General features: G+C 43.1%; 1 protein-coding gene across 1 annotated transcript in view; it reads right to left on the bottom strand.

Moving 5' to 3' along the window:
• Positions 1 to 24,227, bottom strand: part of LOC311127867 (electrogenic sodium bicarbonate cotransporter 1-like) — a 103,486-nt gene that overhangs the window by 9,220 nt on the left and 70,039 nt on the right. Inside the window, exons 12-20 of the mRNA XM_084159764.1 lie at positions 23,279 to 23,453; positions 21,762 to 21,895; positions 16,694 to 16,968; positions 15,646 to 15,701; positions 15,076 to 15,261; positions 8,063 to 8,176; positions 6,531 to 6,692; positions 5,982 to 6,160; positions 4,291 to 4,363 (exon numbers count right to left, since the gene is read on the bottom strand). Of these exons, the coding sequence (XP_084015890.1) occupies positions 4,291 to 4,363; positions 5,982 to 6,160; positions 6,531 to 6,692; positions 8,063 to 8,176; positions 15,076 to 15,261; positions 15,646 to 15,701; positions 16,694 to 16,968; positions 21,762 to 21,895; positions 23,279 to 23,453 (1,354 nt within the window). The remainder of the gene's footprint in view (positions 1 to 4,290; positions 4,364 to 5,981; positions 6,161 to 6,530; positions 6,693 to 8,062; positions 8,177 to 15,075; positions 15,262 to 15,645; positions 15,702 to 16,693; positions 16,969 to 21,761; positions 21,896 to 23,278; positions 23,454 to 24,227) is intronic.

Here is a 24,227-nt window from a genome sequence, read left to right as displayed (position 1 = left end):
CGCAGATGAGCAGGGACCCTTGGCATCTTTCTTTTGGCGTTTTTCAGAGTCAGTACAAAGGCCTCTTTCATAACTGTGACCTTAATTGCCTACCGTCTGTAAGCTGTTAGTGTCTTAACGACCGTTCCACAGGTGCATGCTCATTAATAAATAATATAATATGCCATTTAGCAGACGCTTTTATCCAAAGCGACTTACAGTCATGTGTGCATAAATATTTTTTTTTGTGTATGGGTTATGGTACATTGAGCAAGCATGGGAAACAATGTTTAAACCCTTTACAATGAAGATCTGTGAAGTTATTTGGATTTTTATGAATTATTTTTGAAAGACAGGGTCCTGAAAAAGGGACGTTTCTTTTTTTTGCTGAGTTTATTTGGTAGCATTGCCTTTAAGTTGTTTAACTTGGGTCAAACGTTTCGGGTAGCCTTCCACAAGCTTCCCACAATAAGTTGGGTAAATTTTGGCCCATTTCTCCTGACAGAGCTGGTGTAACTGAGTCAGGTTTGTAGGCCTACTTGCTCGCACACGCTTTTTCAGTTCTGCCCACACATTTTCTATAGGGTTGAGGTCAGGGCTTTGTGATGGCCACTCCAATACCTTGACTTTGTTGTCCTTAAGCCATTTTGCCACAACTTTGGAAGTATGCTTGGGGTCATTGTCCATTTGGAAGACCCATTTGCGACCAAGCTTTAACTTCCTGACTGATGTCTTGAGATGTTGCTTCAATATATCCACATAATTTTCCTTCCTCATGACGCCATCTATTTCGTGAAGTGCACCAGTCCCTCCTGCAGCAAAGCACCCCCACAGCATGATGCTGCCACCCCCGTGCTTCATGGTTGGGATGGTGTTCTTCGGCTTGCAAGCGTTCCCCTTTTTCCTCCAAAAATAACGATGGTCATTATGACCAAACATTTACATTTTTGTTTCATCAGACCAAAGGACATTTCTCAAAAAAGTACGATCTTTGTCCCCATGTGCAGTTGCAAACCATAGTCTGGCTTTTTTATGGCGGTTTTGGAGCAGTGGCTTCTTACTTGCTGAGCGGCCTTTCAGGTTATGTCGATATAGGACTCGTTTTACTGTGGATATAGATACTTTTGTACCTGTTTCCTCCAGCATCTTCACAAGGTCCTTTGCTGTTGTTCTGGGATTGATTTGCACTTTTCGCACCAAAGTATGTTCATCTCTAGGAGACAGAACGCGTCTCCTTCCTGAGCGGTATGACGGCTGCGTGGTCCCATGGTGTTTATACTTGCGTACTATTGTTTGTACAGATGAACATGGTACCTTCAGGCGTTTGGAAATTGCTCCCAAGGATGAACCAGACTTGTGGAGATCTACAAATTTTTCTGAGGTCTTGGCTGATTTCTTTTGATTTTCCCATGATGTCAAGCAAAGAGGCACTGAGTTTGAAGGTAGGCCTTGAAATACATCCACAGGTACACCTCCAATTGACTCAAATGATGTCAATTAGCCTATCAGAAGCTTCTAAAGCCATGACATCATTTTCTGGAATTTTCCAAGCTGTTTAAAGGCACAGTCAACTTGGTGTATGTCAACTTCTGACCCACTGGAATTGTGATACAGTGAATTATAAGTGAAATAATCTGTCTGTAAACACTTGTTGGAAAAATTACTGGTGTCATGCACAAAGTAGATGTCCGAACCGACTTGCCAAAACTATAGTTTGTTAACAACAAATTTGTGGAGTGGTTGAAAAACAAGTTTTAATGACTCCAACCTAAGTTTATGTAAACTTCAGACTTCAACTGTATATAATGTATAGATCATGCATTCAATTGTACTAGGTACTGATTTATAGGTTTTCTGATTTTCTTTCTTGATCATGTGACGTATGTAATTATTCTTTAAACAGAAGACAGGTGTGGGTGCCTACCTACTACACTGATGATGGTGTGATTTCTGCCGAAACATTTAGATTTAGTTTTTCACCTTTCTTTAATGCACCTTTTTGCATCATGATGACCAAATAAATAATTTATATTTTTGCATTTAAGCATCAGTTATGGATCCTTCCTATTTTCGCCAGTGTGCAGGTTTTCATCTAAGTATTCCTATTTTGTATACATATGCACATGGAACTAACACTATTTGTTAAAAACGACCTTTAAAGATCAGGCGGCCTCTCATCATTTCTACTACCCTAAAGTGTCCAGAAGGGGGAGGACCATTCCCACTCACTAAGGACAATGACAGCTTTTATATACAGCTCTGGAAAAAAATAAGAGACCACTGCAAAAATATAAGTTTCTCTGGTTTTACTATTTATAGGTATGGGTTTGGATGAAATTAACATTTTTGTTTTATTCTATAAACTACTGACAACATTTCTCCCAAATTCCAAATACAAATATTGTCATTTAGAGCATTTATTTGCACAAAATGACAAGTGGTCAAAATAACAAAAAAGATGCAGTGTTGTCAGACCTCGAATAATGCAAAGAAAATATGTTCATTTTTAAACAACACAATACTAATGTTTTAACTTAGGAAGAGTTCAGAAATTAATATTTGGTGGAATAACCCTGATTTTCAATCACAACTTTCATGCGTCTTGGCATGCTCTCCACCAGTCTTTCACTTTGATGTTGTGTGACTTTATGCCACTCCTGGCGCAAAAATTTAAACAGCTCGGCTTTGTTTGATGGCTTGTGACCATCCATCTTCCTCTTGATCACATTCCAGAAGTTTTCAATGGGTTTCAGGTCTGGAGATTGGGCTGGCCATGACAGGGTCTTGATCTGGTGGTCCTCCATCCACACCTTGATTGACCTGGCTGTGTGACATGGCGCATTGTCCTGCTGGAAAAACCAATCCTCAGACTTGGGGAACAATGTCAGAGCAAAAGGAAGCAAATTTTTCTTCAAGGACAACCTTGTACATGGCTTGATTCATGCGTCCTTCACAAAGACAAATCTGCCCGATTCCAGCCTTGCTGAAGCACCCCCAGATCATCACCGATCCTCCATCAAATTTCACAGTGGGTGCGAGACACTGTGGCTTGTAGGCCTCTCCAGGTCTCCGTCTAACCATTAGACGACCAGGTGTTGGGCAAAGCTGAAAATTGGACTCATCAGAGAAGATGACCATACTCCAGTCCTCTATGGTCCAATCCTTATGGTATTTTGCAAACCTCAGCCTGGCTCTTCTTTGCTTCTCATTGATGAAGGGCTTTTTTCTAGCTTTGCACGACTTCAGCCCTGCCCCTAGGAGCCTGTTTCGAACCGTCCTCGCCGTGCACTTCACCCCAGCTGCCGTTTGCCATTATTTTTGTAGGTCCCTTGATGTCATCCTACGGTTGTTGAGTGACATTCGAATGAGTTGGCGGTCATCCCGGTCAGTAAAGAGTAGTTTTCGCCCTCAACAGCTTTGTTTTCCCCAATGTCTGCTGCTTGACCTTGTTCTTATGAACCGCCGTCTTTGAAATTTGAAGGATGGAAGCAACCTGACGCTCACTGTATCCCTCGGCCAGTAAAGCCAGAATTGAACCCTTCTTTTGCTCACTCAAAACTTTCCTTTTCAACTCTTTTGGCATGGTCAATATTTATTTTTTGATTAATATTACTTTTGATGTACTATTAGCACTGTTTTTGCCATCCAGCTGGTCCTATTGCAAGATAGTGATGACCACAGCAGTGGTTTGTATATTTCCTGGTTAAATAAGATTTGGTTCTGGTGATCACCTAATCAGTACCTAATTCAGTAGAATAAGGTGTGCCTGTGTTGGAATTCAACAGACACTGGAATGGAATGGCTGTCATATATGTAGAGATGCTGATTTAATAAAAATGTGCAGTGGTCTCTTAATTTTTTCCAGAGCTGTATATGATGGTCAGATTAACAAGAGAACCGGAAACCTGAGTAACCTACTCACTGAGCTGCAAACTGAGCCTCGATGATGAACATGCTTATTTCACGTCACCACCTCAATTAGGTCACTCACTAATTGGATGACTACAATATTTCACATTATTTACAATTTGAATGAGTGATGGGATTTTCCACTTAAAGGGGAGGACATTAATCCAGTAAGATTTAAAGGGAATGACCAGGTAGATTTGTGGTCCTGTGTGACTTAATGGGTAGCTAGAGCAACACCAGGATAGTGGGTTTGATTCCCGCTGGGGCCACACATATGATAATGCAAGTACTACTGTAAGTCACCTTGGATAAAAGTGTCTGCTAAATGGCATATATTATTATAGATTTAAGGGAAATGAATAGGCAGATTTAAAGGGAATTAACATGTGTTTGAAGCGCTACCTTGAGGATGGGAGCCATGAAGACAGACAGTCCAGTCAGAACGAAGACAATGACACCGGTCACTCTCTGCTCTCTGAGGTAAGAAAGCATAGTTCATATCACACTGCACAGACACCACATCAACCACAGTCAGTTTTCTAACTTTTCTGTTCAAACTACTGACCACTGTTCTGATGTGACAATCAAATAACTTCAACATGTTCATGTAGTGCTATGGGAAGGGCTCTAAATTAATATTTTTTAGCACTGGTGCTCCCAACTTCTAAAAGTTGGGAGTACCACATGAAATTTAGCAGCAACAGAAAATACGATGTAAAAAAAAAACGTGATTGAAATAAATCCTATATTGGGCCTATATATATATTATAATATATTATTATTATTATTATTATTATTATTATTATTATTATTATTATTATTATTATTATATGAATTCTAGCAACTTTTAAAGCTACTTTTAAATGTTGTGCCCTAGAAACAAATATGTAACACTGTAAAGACATTAGTTTATTATAAATGCTAAAATGTTTATACTAATACCTGTCATTGAAATTACAAAGTTATTTGTCGTATATTAGGTTTCTACATTGTGTAAAAGCATTGTGTAAAATTGCACACTATCTCTTTAAAAACGTCAGGTTTGTGATGACTACATGCAAGAGATCTCATTCATTCATTGCTATGATCATTGGTCTCCTGAAGAAGCCATCCCTTTTCCTTTCTGTGCCCCCAAATGTTTGGATATAGGCCTACTGGTAAAGTTCCCAGGTTGTTAGCCAGCTAGCCAATGAGGTAACTTGACTTAAGTGTAAACAAATGGTTAATGACACGCAAGTCGTTTTAGAATGGCCCACGACATGGTTTATGAATTATGAATATAAAATGCGGTCTCGGCGATCCGCTATAGGAAGAAAGTAAAAATGTTGCACCATATGGCTCAAATCTTTTAACCATTTTAGTATTTTCTGACAACTTAGGACGTTGCACACCCTTGGCTAAACGCTGTGTGCAACATCCTAAGTTGTCAGAGGAAATGTTGTTTTATTAAGACAGTACACATATCTTTCCATGTTTTTTTATGTCGGCTCACCATTAAAGCTAGTTAAGGAGGAAAATGATGCCTTCGCAGCCTGAATGGAGGATGCTTTATGTACGAGACGTTCCACAGGAGACACTAGTGTATTTTGCACATCAATCCTAGACAAATCTAGCGGCCACAAACGGCTGCCTAGGCTACACACTATCGAATCTGCCTTTTTACTCTAGGGCACTCGGAAACAACGGTATAGTGAAACCTTATTATTACAACAATTATACTATTATCTGGGAGATGTTTTTTCTAGTGGCACAGTGCTCCCAAAATAAAACTACTGGTCACACAGCAAAATATTTTGTCTCATTTGCGACCAAATTGGCGGCACTTTAGAGCGCTAGCTATGGGATTGTAAAATGTCATGTATCAATTTAAAACAAAACAACATACCTTTGTGTGGGAATGGCAACAAAGTCAAATTAAGGCCATTGTAGGCTGCATGTAAAAGAGCCAGGAATCGTTCTGCTCCGATAGCTCTCTTCGCTCCACTGACTCTTCCTCCCCTCTCTCCTCACTTACCTCCCTCCTTAACTCCCCCCTCCCTACCCGCTCACCTCCCTCCCCGCTCAACTCCCTCCCCACCTCCCTGCTCACCCACCTGACACCCAGGAACTTAGGTTGCTCCCCAGGGGCAGAGCACTGGGTCTCCATCTTCAGAGAGTCGATGTGGGCGATGGAGATGACAGTAGCAGCCACGTACCAGGGCAGGCCCATGAAGGAACACACGATCAGTAGTATTGCTACCCAGAACAGGTCCAAGTGGTAGCCTGCCCCTTTCTGTGAGGACCAGGAGAGGAGAAAGTGTGTCAGTAACCACTAACCACAAGGAAACAGAATCTAGTTCCTAAAACGAGTTACTATTGACGTAATATCCAATACAAAGTGTTGAAAAACACCCCCAGAACTCCCATTTCAGTCTCTACCCCTCTTCACCTACCCCCTAAACCCATTTCTTCCCTCTACTGCTGTGTCTCATTCTCTTATCTTAAGACATTATCTTATCTCCTCTCCTTACCCCTCTGACCCAGTGGCCCTTCATCCCTCCACCTTTCCCTTTGCCCTTCCATCCTTTCCATTCTCCCTTCCTCTACCTCTCCATCCACCCCTCCCTTTGCCCAGTCATCCCTTCCGCCTGCCATCCCCCCACCTTGAGTTTGTGCTCCTTCCTGTTCACGATGACGGCGGTGATCTGCTGGTCCATGAACACCAGAATGGTGACCAGGAGAGCAGGGAGGGCTGCTGCCAGATAAACCCACCAGGGGTTCCCTCCGAATGGAGGCACGAACCAGCCACGGTTGGGGCTGGTGGGCTGGGGACCAGGAGCAGAGAGACACAGCCAGTCAGATATATAGTAGGTCAGGGTGGATAAACACACAGGACAACAGACACACACCATCCTTGCAAAGCAAACATTCATGGTTGCAGGGTGTTGTTAGACATTTAATTTTGTTATTATAACAATATAATAACTCAAAGTAAGAATTTGAATATATTTTATACTATGGTTGCCCCGAAAATAACCAAAAAAGTTTCCCTTCATTTAAAAAACTGAGTGGCTGCAGTTTCCGAATTCTTCCGAACCCTCTTCGCAATAGCCAAAAATCGGAAGCTTCTGCGCATGTGCGGGATTCTCTACTCTACTGTTCGGCTGCCCAGAGAACAGGCTACTTAATCTGTTCTCACAATTGACAGTGAGAAATGTGAAGGGAGGGTGACCACAAAAATTTGTGCGTAAAGTAGAGGTAAAGAAACACATGCGCAGAACATGATACATATATTTTTTACTCTGGGGAAGAGGCTTCCAGTTGGGCGGGATGGGTGCAGAACGGGGTGGTTACCTTCGGAACCACAGCCTCAGCGTTCAAATAAATATTATCCCTCATTGAAACAGAAAGTCCTTATTCTGCCACACACTGACTAAGAGTCTTAGAGCCCTAGAGAGGTACATCATTACACCCCCCCAAAAAAATTATGTGAAATTTCTCAACAGCCGCACAAAGCTGTGTCTATCTGCAACCATAAGGCCGTCAGTGTTCTCCCCATGTCTTAAAATCCCCTTGTTATTTGATGCACAAACCCTCCCCACATTCCCTCTCACCCTTCCTCACCCCGCCCCCAACCTCACCCCTCATCTCCCCTCTTCCTCCACTCCCACCTCACCCCCATCCAACCTCTCTCCCCTCCCCAACCCCCATGCTCGATACTTCACCCCTCCTCACCCACACTCCCTCCACCATTCGAGACAGCCTAGGCCCCAGTGAGGTAAGGTAAACTAAGATAAGGTAATAAACTCAGTGACTGGCTCTGTGTCTGAGTTTCAGGATCTCAGCCGTAGTACACTGGATTATACAATACTTTATGACAAGGATTACAAAGACTTTATGTCTGCCTAAGAAAAGGCAGCATTGTTCAGGTGGAGATCAGATTGATACACCAGTCCCTCTTGGGTAATTCTAGAAAACGATAGCATTTAAATCTATCAATCAAAACCTGGACCAGAGTATACTACCTACTTCTTTGCTTGTATTTGAATTTAAAGCCTTATCACTAAAGTGAATGCATGTGTGAACCTGTGCACTATAGAACAAAATCAAAACAGAGGATAGTGGACACTATACAAGATCAAAGTTTCAGAACAAGGCCCGTCTCAATACTACTGAAATCCACCTAGGTACTCACTGTGAATTCAGTTGGCACGATGAGCTTGGGTGTGTCCACTCCGACAAAGGCATCCACACCGCAGAAGATGACAATAGTCAGGATGATGGCAAAATCACTGATCAGCTTCCTCACCTGCGGTACAATAGGGGGTGGAACAATCATGTTGAGTTTGGCAGTTGACAGTTGACAGTTTGGCAAGGCTTTTGGCTGAGGCAATACAGTAAGGACTTCCCTTTTTCCATGTTACATCCAGGGTAAGACTGAATTTACGTCACACAAAAAAAAATTACAAGGTGGAGCAGAATGTTTTTCAGCTAACCCATCATGGCCTGTGTAGTTCCTTTACTCACTGAGCTAATCTCTCTCCCTCCCATCCTGGAGGACCTGAGCCCTAGGACCATGCCTCAGGACTACCTGGCCTGATGACTCCTTGCTGTCCCCAGTCCACCTGGTCGTGCTGCTGCTCCAGTTTCCACACTTCTGCCTGCGGCTATGGAACTCTGACCTGTTCACCGGACGTGCTACTTTGTCCCAGACCTGCTGTTTTCAACTCTCTCTCTCTACTGCAGCTGCTATTTCAACCTCTAAATGCCCGGCTATGAAAAAGCCAAGTGACATTTACTCCTGATGTACTGACCTGTTGCAACCTCTACAACCACTGTGATTATTATTTGACCCTGCTGGTCATCTATGAACATTTGAACATCTTGGAGAAAAATCTGGCCTTAATGGCCATGTACTGTTATAATCTCCACCTGGCACAGCCAGAAGGAGACTGGCCACCCCTCACAGCCTGGTTCCTCTCTAGGTTTCTTCCTAGGTTTCTGCCTTTCTAGGGAGTTTTTCCTAGCCACCGTGCTTCTACATCTGCATTGCTTGCTGTTTGGGGTTTTAGGCTGGGTTTCTGTATAGATGTAAAAAGGGCTTTATAAATACAATTTGATTGATTGATTGATCAGGGTGTGCTAACCATGATAATCACATTTTCTCACGTTTCACATACAGTGGGGAGAACAAGTATTTGATACACTGCCGATTTTGCAGGTTTTCCTACTTACAAAGCATGTAGAGGTCTGTAATTTTTATCATAGGTACATTTAAACTGTGAGAGACGGAATCTAAAACAAAAATCCAGAAAATCACACTGTATGATTTTTAAGTAATTAATTTGCATTTTATTGCATGACATAAGTATTTGATACATCAGAAAAGAAGAACTTAATATTTGGTACAGAAACCTTTGTTTGCAATTACAGAGATCATACGTTTCCTGTAGGTCTTGACCAGGTTTGCACACACTGCAGCAGGGATTTTGGCCCACTCCTCCATACAGACCTTCTCCAGATCCTTCAGGTTTCGGGGCTGTCGCTGGGCAATACGGACTGTCAGCTCCCTCCAAAGATTTTCTATTGGGTTCAGGTCTGGAGACTGGCTAGGCCACTCCAGGACCTTGAGATGTTTCTTATGGAGCCACTCCTTAGTTGCCCTGGCTGTGTGTTTCGGGTCGTTGTCATGCTGGAACACCCAGCCACGACCCATCTTCAATGCTCTTACTGAGGGAAGGAGGTTGTTGGCCAAGATCTCGTGATACATGGCCCCATCCATCCTCCCCTCAATATGGTGCAGTCGTCCTGTCCCCTTTGCAGAAAAGCATCCCCAAAGAATGATGTTTCCACCTCCATGTTTCATGGTTGGGATGGTGTTCTTGGGGTTGTACTCATCCTTCTTCTTCCTCCAAACACAGCGAGTGGAGTTTAGACCAAAAAGCTATATTTTTGTCTCATCAGACCACATGACCTTCTCCCATTCCTCCTCTGGATCATCCAGATGGTCATTGGCAAACTTCAGACGGGCCTGGACATGCGCTGGCTTGAGCAGGGGGACCTTGCGTGCGCTGCAAGATTTTAATCCATGACGGCGTAGTGTGTTACTAATGGTTTTCTTTGAGACTGTGGTCCCAGCTCTCTTCAGGTCATTGACCAGGTCCTGCCGTGTAGTTCTGGGCTGATCCCTCACCTTCCTCATGATCATTGATGCCCCACAAGGTGAGATCTTGCATGGAGCCCCAGACCGAGGGTGATTGACCGTCATCTTGAACTTCTTCCATTTACTAATAATTGTGCCAACAGTTGTTGCCTTCTCACCAAGCTGCTTGCCTATTGTCCTGTAGCTCATCCCAGCCTTTTGCAGGTCTACAATTTTATCCCTGATGTCCTTACACAGCTCTCTGGTCTTGGCCATTGTGGAGAGGTTGGAGTCTGTTTGATTGAGTGTGTGGACAGGTGTCTTTTATACAGGTAACGAGTTCAAACAGGTGCAGTTAATACAGGTAATGAGTGGAGAACAGGAGGGCTTCTTAAAGAAAAACTAACAGGTCTGTGAGAGCCGGAATTCTTACTGGTTGGTAGGTGATCAAATACTTATGTCATGCAATAAAATGCAAATTAATTACTTAAAAATCATACAATGTGATTTTCTGGATTTTTGTTTTAGATTCCGTCTCTCACAGTTGAAGTGTACCTATGATAAAAAATTACAGACCTCTACATGCTTTGTAAGTAGGAAAACCTGCAAAATCGGCAGTGTATCAGATACTTGTTCTCCCCACTGTACATATATTCATACCCCTTGACTTTATTCTACATTTTGTTGTGTTACAGCCTGAATTCAAAATGGATTAAATATATTTTTGTTCACACCCATCTACACACAATACCCCATAATGACAAAGTAAAAGTATGTTTTTAGAATTTTTGCAAACTTCTTGAAAATGAAATACAGAAATATATATCATTTACATAAGTATTCACACCCCAAAGTCAATAAATGTTAGAATCACCTTTGGCAGCGATTACAGCTGTCTTTCTATGTAAGTCTCCAAGAGCTTTGCACACCAGGATTGTACAATATTTGCACATTATTATTATCGAACATTTTCAAGCTCTGTCAAATTGGTTGTTGATCATTGCTAGACAACTATTTGCAAGTCTTGCCATAGATTTTCAAGCAGATTTAAGTCAAAACTGTAACTCGGCCACTCAAGAACATTCACTGTCTTTTTAGTAAGCAACTCCAGTGTAAATTTGGCCTTGTGTTTTAGGTTATTGTCCTGCTGAAAGGTGAATTCATCTCCCAGTGTCTGGTGGAAAGCAGACTGAACCAGGTTGTCTCCTAGGATTTTGCCGGTGCTTAGCTCCATTCTGTTAATTTTTTATCCCAGTCCTTAACAATTACAAGTATACCCATAACATGATGCAGTCACCACCATGCTTGAATGTATGGAGAGTGGTACTCAGTAATGTGTTGTATTGGATTTACCCCAAACATAACGCTTTGTATTCAGGACAAAAAGTTAATTACTTTGCCAAATTTTTTGCAGTATTACTTTTGTGTCTTGTTGCTAACAGGATGAATGTTTTGGAAAAAATGTATTCTGTACAGGCTTCCTTCTTTTCACTCTGTCATTTAGGTTAGTATTGTGGAGTAATTAGAATGTTGTTGATCCATCCTCAGTTTTCCCCTATCACAGCCATTAAACTCTGTAACCCTTTTAAAGTCACCATTGGCCTCATGGTGAAATCGCTGAGCGGTTTCCTTCCTCTCTGGCAACTGAGTTAGGAAGGACACCTGTATCTTTGTAGTGACTGGGTGTATTGATACACCCTCCAATGTGTAATCAATAACTTCACCATGCTCAAAGGGATATTCAATGTCTGTGTTTTTTACTTCCCATCTTCGTCCCAAAACCTCCCTGGTCTTTGTGGTCGAATCTGTGTTTGAAATTCACTGCTCGACTGAGGGATCTTACAGATAATTGTATGTGTGGGGTACAGAGATGAAGTAGTCATTCAAAAATCATGTTAAACACTATTATTGCATACAGAGTGAGTCCACGCAACTTATCATGTGACTTGTTAAGCAAATCTTTACTCCTGAACTTATTTAGGCTTGCCATAACAAAGGGGTTGAATACATATTGACTCAAGACATTTCCGCTTTTCATTTGTAATTAATTTGTAAATTAAAAAAAACAAAAACATAATTCCACTTTGCCATTATGGGGTATTGTGTGTCGGCCAGTGACCAAAAAATCTAAATTTAATCAATTTCAAATTTAGGCTGTAACAGAACAAAATGTTGGAAAAGTCAAGAGGTGTGAATACTTTCTGAAGGCACTGTATATATACTGTATGTGTTCTATATGTAAATAAGTGTTAAATTATTGCACTATACAGTATCATTTAGCTCATACAGTGCCTTGCAAAAGTATTCATCCCCTTGACATTTTTCCTATTTTGTTGAATTACAACCTGTAATTTAAATGTATTTTTATTTGGATTTCATGTAAATGGACATACACAAAATAGTCAATATTGGTGAAGTGAAATGAAAAAAATAATTTGTTTCAAAAAATCCTAACAAATAAATAACGGAAAAGTGGTGCGTGCATATGTATTCACCCCCTTTGCTATGAAGCCCCTAAATAAGATCTGGTGCAACCAATTACCTTCAGAAGTCACATAATTAGTTAAATAAAGTCCACCTGTGTGCAATCTAATGATCTCAGTATATATACACCTGTTCTGAAAGGCCCCAGAGTCTGCAACACCTCTAAGCAAGGGGCACCATGAAGACCAAGGAGCTCTCCAAACAGGTCAGGGACAAAGTTGTGGAGAAGTACAGATCAGGGTTGGGTTATAAAAAAATATCAGAAACTTTAAACATCCCACGGAGCACCATTAAATCCATTATTTAAAAAAATGAAAGAATATGGCACCACAACAAACCTGCCAAGAGAGGGCCGCCCACCAAAACTCACGCACCAGGCAAGGAGGGCATTAATCAGAGGCAATAAAGAGACCAAAGATAACCCTGAAGGAGCTGCAAAGCACCACAGCGGAGATTGGAGTATCTGTCCATAGGACCACTGTAAGCCGTACACTCCACAGAGCTGGGCTTTACAGAAGAGATGCCAGAAAAAAATAAGCAAACACATTTGGTGTTCGCCAAAAGGCATGTGGGAGACTCCCCAAACATATAGAAGAAGGTATTCTGGTCATATGAGACTAAAATTTAGCTTTTTGGCCATCAAGGAAAATGCTATGTCTGGTGCAAACCCAACACCTCTCATCACCCCGAGAACACCATCCCTGTGTGGGGATGTTTTTCCATCGGCAGGGACTGGGAAACTGGTCAGAATTGAAGGAATGATGGATGGCGCTAAATACAGGGAAATTCTTGAGAGACACCCGTTTCAGTCTTCCAGAGATTTGAGACTGGGACGGAGGTTCACCTTCCAGCAGGACAATGACCCTAAGCATACTGCTAAAGCAACATTCGAGTGGTTTAATGGGAAACATTTAAAGGTCTTGGAATGGCCTAGTCAAAGCCCAGACATCAATCCAATTGATATGTGGTATGACTTAAAGATTGCTGTACACCAGCGGAACCCATCCAACTTGAAGGAGCTGGAGCAGTTTTGCCTTGAAGAATGGGCAAAAATCCCAGTGGCTAGATGTGCCAAGCTTATAGAGCTTGAATAGTTATGCACACTCACGTTTTCAGTTTTTTTGTCTTATTTCTTGTTTGTTTCACCCCAAACAATATTTTGCATCTTCAAAGTGGTAGGCATGTTGTGTAAATCAAATGATACAAACCCCAAAAAAATCAATTTTAATTCCAGGTTGTAAGGCAACAAAATAGGAAAAATGCCAAAGGGGGTGAATACTTTCGCAAGCCACTATACCTCCATAAATATAGCCATACAGTAAAGAAGTAGCAGGCATCATCAAACACTGACTGACCCAACATAAATCCCCTAAACCTGATACTGGACTCATGTTGTGCAATAACCAACAGTTCAAAGCCTTTACGATGTCCCACAGGGCCCTCCCTGGCCTGGCCTGTGTTATGGAGGAAAGCTACAGTGCATGGCCTCCTGGGAAAGTTCAGCCCTCCCTCCCTGTCCCTCCCATGGGGAAATGAATGAGTGGTATTTTAACATCTATGGTCCTGCCGGGCTGTACTGTAACAGCCAGCCATGCCGTGAGATGCAGAGCAGATAAGGCAGTTGGCAGAGAGAGGAGCGACGAGCAGGGTGAAGTGAGCCTTGCTCTGGGCCTGTATTCAAAAAGCCTCTCACAGTCAGGAGTGCTGATCTAGGATCAGGTCCCACCTGTCCATATGATCTTTTAAGTTATTATCTAAAAGGCAAGGTAACTAATGTGTGTGTTTGAATGAGGACAAGCGGAAGTGGGTGGATCTTCAATAGGCAAGACAGAGATGAGTACTACTTCTCATATATCAGGCTCTTCGTGTGTTTTAGGATACATGAGGTGCAAGTGTAGTTGTTTAATGTTGGTGTGAAGTGTGGGGTTAATACACAGCATCTGTATCCACTAGGTTTGTGTGTGTGTTTTATGACATTAGGATACACTGAAGTGCAAGTGTAGGTGTTAGTTTGGTTGATACATAGCACCTTAAACAGTGTCAGAGAGAGTGACATCTGACCTTCCTGCTAAGACTCTCATTGACATCGGAGCCTATCGAATAACTTGAGAATGTCACAGCAAGGAGGAGGGAGCAGGGGGGTATAGAGCGATGTGCTGTACATCATGACACATCGCAATGTAATGAAACCTGGAATACCAGCAGCTCAGTGGATGCTAACCGGATCAAAGGGTCAGGGCTGTCGGGAGGGGGGGGTTGATTGTTCCTCAGATTTCACTCCACTGAACCCAAACATGGCTCATGGAAATTTGCCAAGAAAAAATAGAAGGTAAAGATATGGTAGGAAAGTCATGCAGTAGGTATAGAGGCCTAGCATATGACTTCTGTAAAATCAACCCCATCTGTAAATGTCTGCACAATAACCTGATTGTATTGCCTACACAATGTTTTGACGTTTCAAATTCTTTCGCCCCTTTCCCTTTTGAAAAATCAACCAAACTCGGATCCTGAAACATGATTGGCCAACGGGGCTGTCACAGATCCTGAAATGTGACTGGCGGTAGGGGCTGTCAGTTACTCACGGTGGTGGGGAAGAAGCGGCTGAACTTGAACTTCTTGAGAGACATGGAGCAGGTGTAGGTCCCCAGGAAAAGGATGAATGACATCAGAGTGACGTCAGGGATGAAGCCGCAGGCTGGACCAATCAGCTCGCCGCCGTACACCACACACTGCTTCTTGTCGAGAGACTCCCATGTGGCGTTTACCGACTACGGGAGAGACAGACACAGACAAATACAAGCACACACAGACAAAACCATTACGTCATTCGTCATGACTACAGGTTAAACTGAATAAGTACATACAGAAGCTCCTAAAACCAGCAAAAAACATTTCACAACATAAGTGAAAGAAACAACTTTACTATTGATAGAAATATTGATCTAATTTCAAATCAGGTAACGATAGTGTTGTCCATCAACAATGCGTCTGTATTGTTGATGGATAACACTGTCATAACCTAATGAACGCACACCAGCTCAGACACATTCCTGTCTGAGACACACTCAGAAATATAGATTTCCTTCGGACCTTCTTGTGACTGAAGAAGATATGGCTGTCAGAGAAGAAACACTCAAGTGACCACTGCTTACCAGATCAGCATTGTTTATCCAGGCAGAGGCATCGCTATAGAGACCCGTCATATTGCCTGGATGGAAACAAACAACATTGAGGTCTCCACAAAACCACTTTACGGGGCACTTGTCAAAACTATAATGTGCATTTTTCTTTGAGTTTTAAGCACTAGCCTTTTGTCTGAATTGTCAAAGGAGAGAGGTAATAGTTGTGTTACCACAGATAGAACAATGAGACAGATATTTCACCAAATATCGTAGTGAGAGGAAGCCCACTGGCCGGCATTCTGCAAATGTTGTCATCGATGTAACATTTGATCTCGATACAGTTTTCTGTTCCCAAAACTATAATCTGTTATGAACAGAGCGGACAACATTTTGTAGACTAAACCCTTTGCAACTGTTTTTTTAAATCACGTTGTTTAGAAGGAGTGCAAAGGCGAATTGAGTTATTGCACCCACGCACTTCCCAAACGGAAATATGCAGATATATGCTAGAACGCGCCAATAGGATCTCGCTAGCTCGTGGTTAGCTCTGCCCACCTCCTTGCTTGTTCTGCCCACTATGACTCATTTGTCTCCATTAAAAACGACAGCCTGTGGTCTATCTTTACTCCGAGCCTCTGAGGATAAATCTTAACGCTAGTTTGGCTCAGTCACCACATCTCATCCCAACCACAGAAACCTGCCAAGTTGCTCACTAAACAGGACCTGATAAAACTGTTGAGAGAGTACACGGTGATATCTCTTAAGTGAACACATACTTGGACCATGTGATTATCTCCAGTTAAAATACTGCGAAAAATTGTGTAATGTTTGTTTTCTGGACTATACCGACAGCAATGGGACGTGAGTTCACCGACAAAAAGTTAGAGCAATTTGAGAGCCCAAGAAACACAGGCCAAACCACAGAACCATAAAGAGATTAAATGTATATGGGCCAAACCCTCTTCGGTAGCTACACCCCTGTTGTCACCTGGACAGGGCCACCTTAATCATTAGCACTTCCTGATCTGATTGGTTTAAACTACAAAACAGCAAATGAGCACAGTGTTGATCAGCGTACCGTCGTCCGGTGGGGGCATGCAGCGGCAGTCGTACGTTGTGACGTAGTTGGGGTCATAGTCAGCGTTGATGGGGTTGTAGTGGGCCAGCTTCAGCATCTTCTTGAAGGCGTCGTAGATAAAGATGAAGGAGATGAGGGAAGAAAAGCCCTCCTCTGTGAAGCGTGTGAAGTACTTGACCAGGGAGCTGGCATCTGTGGCAACCAGCACCAGGCAGAAGAAGGCTGACCAAAGGCCGATCCACAGCCTGAACTCCAGGTAGTCAAAGTCATGGTCTCTGGAGGGGAGAGAGAGAGTGTGAAGGTACGACCATGGTTAGGTACTCTAAGAGCAGGCCGATCCACAGCCTGAACACCAGGTAGTCAAAGTCACGGTCTCTGGAGGGGAGAGAGAGAGAGTGAAGGTACGACCATGGTTAGGTACTCTAAGAGCAGGCCGACCCACAGCCTGAACTCCAGGTAGTCAAAGTCACGGTCTCTGGAGGGGAGAGAGAGAGAGTGAAGGTACGACCATGGTTAGGTACTCTAAGAGCAGGCCGACCCACAGCCTGAACTCCAGGTAGTCAAAGTCACGGTCTCTGGAGGGGAGAGAGAGAGAGTGAAGGTACGACCATGGTTAGGTACTCTAAGAGCAGGCCGACCCACAGCCTGAACTCCAGGTAGTCAAAGTCATGGTCTCTGTAGCGGGAGAGGTCGGAGAGATGGTAGAACCATGGTTTAATATTAATGTATTAACCTTTATTGAACCCGGAAGTCCCTTCCAAGGCACTTGGAAGTTCCTATCCAAATATCAATGTTTTCACAGCATGTATGCGTGTTTTGTGTGTATCAGAGTACAGACAGAAAGACAGATGGAGGCTGTAAATCCAGCACACAAAGCAGTGGAGGGCATGGTGGCATAGGCTCAGACCCGACCCGAGGAAACATGGCGCCGTCGGCTCAGCGTTGGTAGTCTCCATTCACGGTGTGACATTAAATTAATGTAAATGATTCATAACGGAACATAACAGTGTTGTCTGTAATGTAACGCTAGAAGACGGTCTACTCTCTGGGATGGCATGAGAAGGTGTGGTAAGGAGGAAGAGAAAGAAGAGAGAGAAGAGAGAGGAGAAAGAAGAGAAGAGAATTCTGCTCTGGTCTGGTCCGTGTGGGAGCAGGTCTGAAACCAGTGACCCCATTCAGACAAGGAAGTAGGAAGTAGCGAGCAGGACGCAGGGGAAATGAAGGGACAATCAGCCTGGCAACGGAACCAAGGGCAGTTTGTTTGTTACTGTGAATAAAATGGTTTGTTCCAGATACAAATTGAGCCCAAAACAATGGCTAAAGTATGATCGCAGATTATATTCATACAGTGAGGGAAAAAATATTTGATCCCCTGCTGATTTTGTACATTTGCCCACTGAAAAAGACATGATCAGTCTATAATTTTAATGGTAGGTTTATTTGAACAGTGAGAGACAGAATAACAACAAAAATCCAGAAAAACGCATGTCAAAAATGTTATAAATTGATTTGCATTTTAATGAGGGAAATAAGTATTTGACCCCTTTGCAAAACATTACTTAGTACTTGGTGGCAAAACCCTTGTTGGTAATCACAGAGGTCAGCCGTTTCTTGTAGTTGGCCACCAGGTTTGCACACATCTCAGGAGGGATTTTGTTCCACTCCTCTTTGCAGATCTTCTCCAAGTCATTAAGGTTTCGAGGCTGACGTTTGGCAACTCGAACCTTCAGCTCCCTCCACAGATTTTCTATGGGATTAAAGTCTGGAGACTGGCTAGGCCACTCCAGGACCTTAATGTACTTCTTCTTGAGCCACTCCTTTGTTGCCTTGGCCGTGTGTTTTGGGTCATTGTCATGCTGGAATACCCATCCACGACCCATTTTCAATGCCCTGGCTGAGGGAAGGAGGTTCTCACCCAAGACTTGACGGTACATGGCCCTGTGCATCGTCCCTTTGATGCGGTGAAGTTGTCCTGTCCCCTTAGCAGAAAAACACCCCCAAAGCATAATGTTTCCACCTCCATGTTTGACGGTGGGGATGGTGTTCTTGGGCTCATAGGCAGCATTCCTCCTCCTCCAAACATGGCGAGTTGAGTTGATGCCAAAGAGCTCCATTTTGGTCTTAACTGACCACAACACTTTCACCCAGTTCTCCTCTGAATCGTTCAGATGTTAATTGGCAAACTTCAGACAGCCCTGTATATGTGCTTTCTTGAGCAGGGGGACCTTGCGGGCGCTGCAGGATTTCAGTCCTTCACGGCGTAGTGTGTTACCAATTGTTTTCTTGGTGACTATGGTCCCAGCTGCCTTGAGATCATTGACAAGATCCTCCCGTGTAGTTCTGGGCTGATTCCTCACCATTCTCATGATTATTGCAACTCCACGAGGTGAGATCTTGCATGGAGCCCCAGGCCGAGGGAGATTGACAGTTATTTTGTGTTTCTTCCATTTGCGAATAATCGCACCAACTGTTGTCACCTTCTCACCAAGCTGCTTGGCGATGGTCTTGTAATAATAATAATAATAATAATAATATGCCATTTAGCAGACGCTTTTATCCAAAGCGACTTACAGTCATGCGTGCATACATTTTTTTTGTGTATGGGTGGTCCCGGGGATCGAACCCACTACCTTGGCGTTACAAGCGCCGTGCTCTACAAGCGCCGTGCTCTACCAGCTGAGCCAGCCTTGTGTAGGTCTACAATCTTGTCCCTGACATCCTTGGAGAGCTCTTTGGTCTTGGCCATGGTGGAGAGTTTGGAATCTGATTGATTGATTGCTTCTGTGGACAGGTGTCTTTTATACAGGTAACAAGCTGAGATTAGGAGCACTCCCTTTAAGAGTGTGCTCCTAATCTCAGCTCGTTACCTGTATAAAAAGACACCTGGGAGCCAGAAATCTTTCTGATTGAGAGGGGGTCAAATACTTATTTCCCTCATTAAAATGCAAATCAATTTATAACATTTTTGGCATGCGTTTTTCTGGATTTTGTTGTTGTTATTCTGTCTCTCACTGTTCAAATAAACCTACCATTAAAATGATGGACTGATCATTTCTTTGTCAGTGGGCAAACGTACAAAATCAGCAGGGGATCAAATACTTTTTTCCCTCACTGTATTGTTTATGTCTATCATGAGAATTATTATACTGAACAAAAATATGAATGCAACAGGTAAAGTGTTAGTCCCATGTTTCATGAGCTAAAATAAAAGATCCCAGAAATGTTCGATATGCGCAAAAAGCTTCTCTCAAATTTTGAGCACAAATTTGTTTACATCCCTGTTAGTGAGCATTTCTCCTTTGCCAAGATAATCCATCCATCTGACAGGTGTGGCATATCAAGAAGCTGATTAAACAGCATCATCATTACACAGGTGCACCTTGTGCTGGGGACAATAAAAGGCCACTCTAAAATGTGCAGTTTTGTCACACAACACAATGCCACAGATGTCAAGTTGAGGGAGTGTGCAATTGGCATGCTGACTGCAGGAACTTCCACCAGAGCTGTTGCCCGAGAATTGTATGTTCATTTCTCGACCATAAGCCGCCTCCAACGTCGTTTTAGAGAATTTGGCAGTACGTCCAACCAGCCTCACAACCGCAGACCACGTGTAACCATGCCAGCCCAGGACCTCCACATCCGGCATCTTCACCTGCGGGATCGTCTGAGACCAGCCACCCGGACAGCTGACGAAACTGAGGAGTATTTCTGCCTGTAATAAAGCCCTTTTGTGGGGGAAAAACTCCTTTTGATTGGCTGGGCCTGGCTTCCCAGTGGGTGGGCCTGGCTCCCAAGTGGGTGGGCCTATGCCCTCCCAGGCCCAACCATGGCCTGCGCCCTTGCCCAGTCATGTGAAATCCATAGATTAGGGCTTAATTAATTAATTTCAATTGATTGATTTCCTTATATGAACTGTATCTCGTTAAATCGTTGAAATTGTTGCATGTTGCTTTTATATATTTGTTCAGTATCGTTTTTTTTTCTTTAACTCAATTTTTTTTTTTAAGGAAACAGGAAGCCAGAGGTTGTCAATCAAAAAGCAACATGTTGCGCTGCCCAAAAGGAACACTAAACACATGTGGTTGGGGTTGGGGTTAGGATATTTGGAGGGCACCATGGTAACCCTTGAGCCACTTCCACATACTCTACCACTGGTAATCCTCACAACAACAGTCCAACTCTGAAAACATCCCTAGGACCATTATAGCTGCTAATTTGTTTTACTTCTATTGAATTCTCTCACAGACACATACACTGAGTATACAAAACATTAAGAACACCTGCTCTTTCCATGACATAGACCAGGTGAATCCAGGTGAAAGCTATGATCCCTTATTGATGTAACTTGTTAAATCCACTTCAATCAGTGTAGATGAAGGGGAAGAGACAGGTTAAAAAATGATTTTTAAGCCTTGAGACAATTGAGACATAGATTATGCATGTGTGCCATTCAGAGGGTGAATAGACAAGACAAAACATGTAAATGCCTTTAAACAGGGTATGGTAGTAGGTGCCAGGCGCACTGGTTTGTGTCAAGAACTGCAACTCTGCCTGGTTTTTCACGCTCAACAGTTTCCTGTGTGTATCAAGAATGGTCCACCACCTAAAGGACATCCAGGAAGGTGTTCCTAATGTTTGGTCATTTAAATATAAGAGAGACAGAGAGAGAGACAGACACACAGAGAGAGAGAGACAGACACACACAGAGAGAGAGAGAGAGAGAGAGAGAGAACGTGACAGAGAAACAGACAGAGACAGACAGAGCGATAGACAGACAGACATAGAGACATCGTTACAACACTGTATATAGTCATAATATGACATTTGAAATGTCTCTATTCCTTTGAAACTTTTGTGAGTGTAATGTTTACTGTTCATTTTCTATTGTTTATTTCACTTTTGTTTATTATCCATTTAACTTCCTTTGGCAATGTAAACATATGTTTCTCATGCCAATAAAGCCCTTTGAATTTAAATTTCATTTAATTAATTGAGTGAGTGAGTGAGTGAGAGAGAGATGAAGTATCAATATATGTGGTGCTCATAATGCAGAAGTGAGAGAGCTCACTTGCTGAAGTTGAAGAGGAGCCTTTCAAACACCAGTACAGGACCTGTGCTGCTGAGGATGGTGAGAGGCTGGCCAGCCAGCAGGCAGAATATGGCCCCCGTCAGTGCCGTGCCCAGGAAACTCTCCAACACACCCTGGAAAACAGGAGAGGAGACACAAAGGGGCTGGTGAGTCAAAGTATACAGATAGAGACAGACATAAAGACACGCAGATGGATATGTTTGTCCCAAATCCATGGAAAGTGTTAGTGGGGTGTCTTGGTGGGGTTAAAGGTCAAGGATACAGAGTAAACTGTGATGGCCACATTCCAACCCACTGTTGCATATGTCTAAACCAAGTGGGACTGGACCGGAGAGCAATTGGTGGAAGACTGGCGGCAAGGTCTGGTTCCAAACTACTGCTCTGGTACCTTACCCTCACAAATAAAAGGAAGCATATGGTCACATTTGTTATCATCTAAAGAAATACATTTAGCTTCTGTGTATGTATGGGAACTGGAAATTGTCAAGTGTGCAATTGTCTTGAAGCTAACCACATCATGATATCAATCTGCCGATTCAGCAAGATCTCTATTTCCCCCATCACACAGCTCCAGAAACACACACAGAGCTGTTATACTGGCCCATCAGGACAGACAGCCCTGTTCAAGTTCACATTGTGAGATCATGTGTTTTTACTAGGTGTCTTTTCCACAGCATATCCAGGCCTGGGTGGGAGACAGTGGACAGCTGGGATGCAGGATCAGAGCTGCGCTACCTGGAACACTGTGCTCCTGTGGCTTGGACAGCTAAGGCTTCTGGGAAAGGTCAGAGGTCAGGGGAGGGATTCCCTTCCCCTTCTCTCATGCAATGGGGAGGATGGGGGAGGGGGAGATGGGGCAGTGACGAGGCTAGCTGAGTAATCTGGATCTGTGGTTATTTCCAGAGCAGCCAAATCCCATCAGGCCAGCCCTCCCTGTGCATGCCTTCCTTGACCGACACATCCGGGGGGAGGCTGTGCATGTGTGTTTTTAGGGTCAGGAGTTCTCCCTAATCATGTCACCTGGTCAGATCACATAGCGATAAAAATATATCTTCACTGTCTGATGAAAAACCTCTCCAAAACATACCAACTTTTCAGGAAATTTAAAAAAATTGCCATATTTTACCATTAACGAACATACAATAACCAAACTTCAGAAGCTATTTTGAATACATTGTCTTGGTCCTAGAGTCTTGAAATGTTCAGAGTACATTTAGGGGAGTTATGTAGTTACAAGGTTTTCATCAGACAGCGACAATATGCTGGTCATGGATTTAACAATGGTGGAAACTCACACTAGCCAATGATTACACCAATCCAATGATTTTATATCCATGTCAGAAAGTATTAAAGTGCACACTTTGTTAAAAGGGTGGAGAATCAGGACACAGTCAAGTCTTTGCCATTACTTCCATTCAGTTATGCTTGAATTAGATATTTGTTTTACTTCTTTCAACTGCTTCTGTTTCGAGAAGAGAAAACAGAGACAGACTCACCTGCATGTTTTCCGTAGCATCTCCTAGCAACCCGCCGAAGGTGATGGCGTTGGTCACGGTGCCCAGGTAGATGAACAAGATGGCGGACAGCGACTGGATGTGAATGGCGTCGTAGAAATCACTGGCGAAGAACGGCAGCTTTCGCTTGATGTCCAGGATGAGGCCGCCGCAAAACCTTAACAATGAAAATGTGACAGCTCCATTTATGCCATAAAGTCTTTATTATTGGCAAATAATCTAAATATGTAGCCTCATAAAGCAGACGGATTGCTATGATCCCCATTCTGTTTTGGTGAGCGTAGCTATGTCTGCTTTACGAGACTACTAAGGATGCCGTCTCATCACAAATCAGTGTCTGGCACATAGCGTAACTAAAAGGCAACGGTAAATAGTGGCTTGTTTTGGCCACACACCTGAGGTGTTATTTTCTGAAATACTTTCACCCTGAAGAAGGCACAGTGATGCCGAACCGTTGGTGGTTTACCCAATAACTTACTGGGCGCTTGTACTGTATATAGCCTGTGACTGTCTTTATTTTCATAGCCTACAGTTTACTCGCTGTTAGTCAGCACCTCTACTAACTAATTTGGGTGTGAGCCAGCTCATGCTTTTCAATGGAATTCTTTAGTGTTATAGTACATTATTTTAGCACTAATACCAGCGAGAGTTGAGGCCCTGCTGAGTGACATTTTGTCACTGTACTACATGTTGGTATCACAGGAGGTTGGTGGCACCTTAATTGGGGAGGACGGGCACGTGGTAATGGCTGGAGCGGAATAAATGGAATGGTATCAAATGCATGGTTTCCATGTGTTTGATGCCATTCCATATACTCCTTTATTATGAGCCATCCTCCCCTCAGCAGCCTCCACTGGATGGTATTGGCAACAGTTGAAAACTGCTCTGTTATTCAATACTACGCTATGGACTAGGCTAGTGGTAATGAACA

The sequence above is a fragment of the Coregonus lavaretus genome (assembly GCF_964263955.1).
Source record: "Coregonus lavaretus genome assembly, chromosome: 4".
Classification (NCBI taxonomy): Eukaryota; Metazoa; Chordata; class Actinopteri; order Salmoniformes; family Salmonidae; genus Coregonus; species Coregonus lavaretus.
This window is presented reverse-complemented; position numbering and strand designations above follow the sequence as displayed.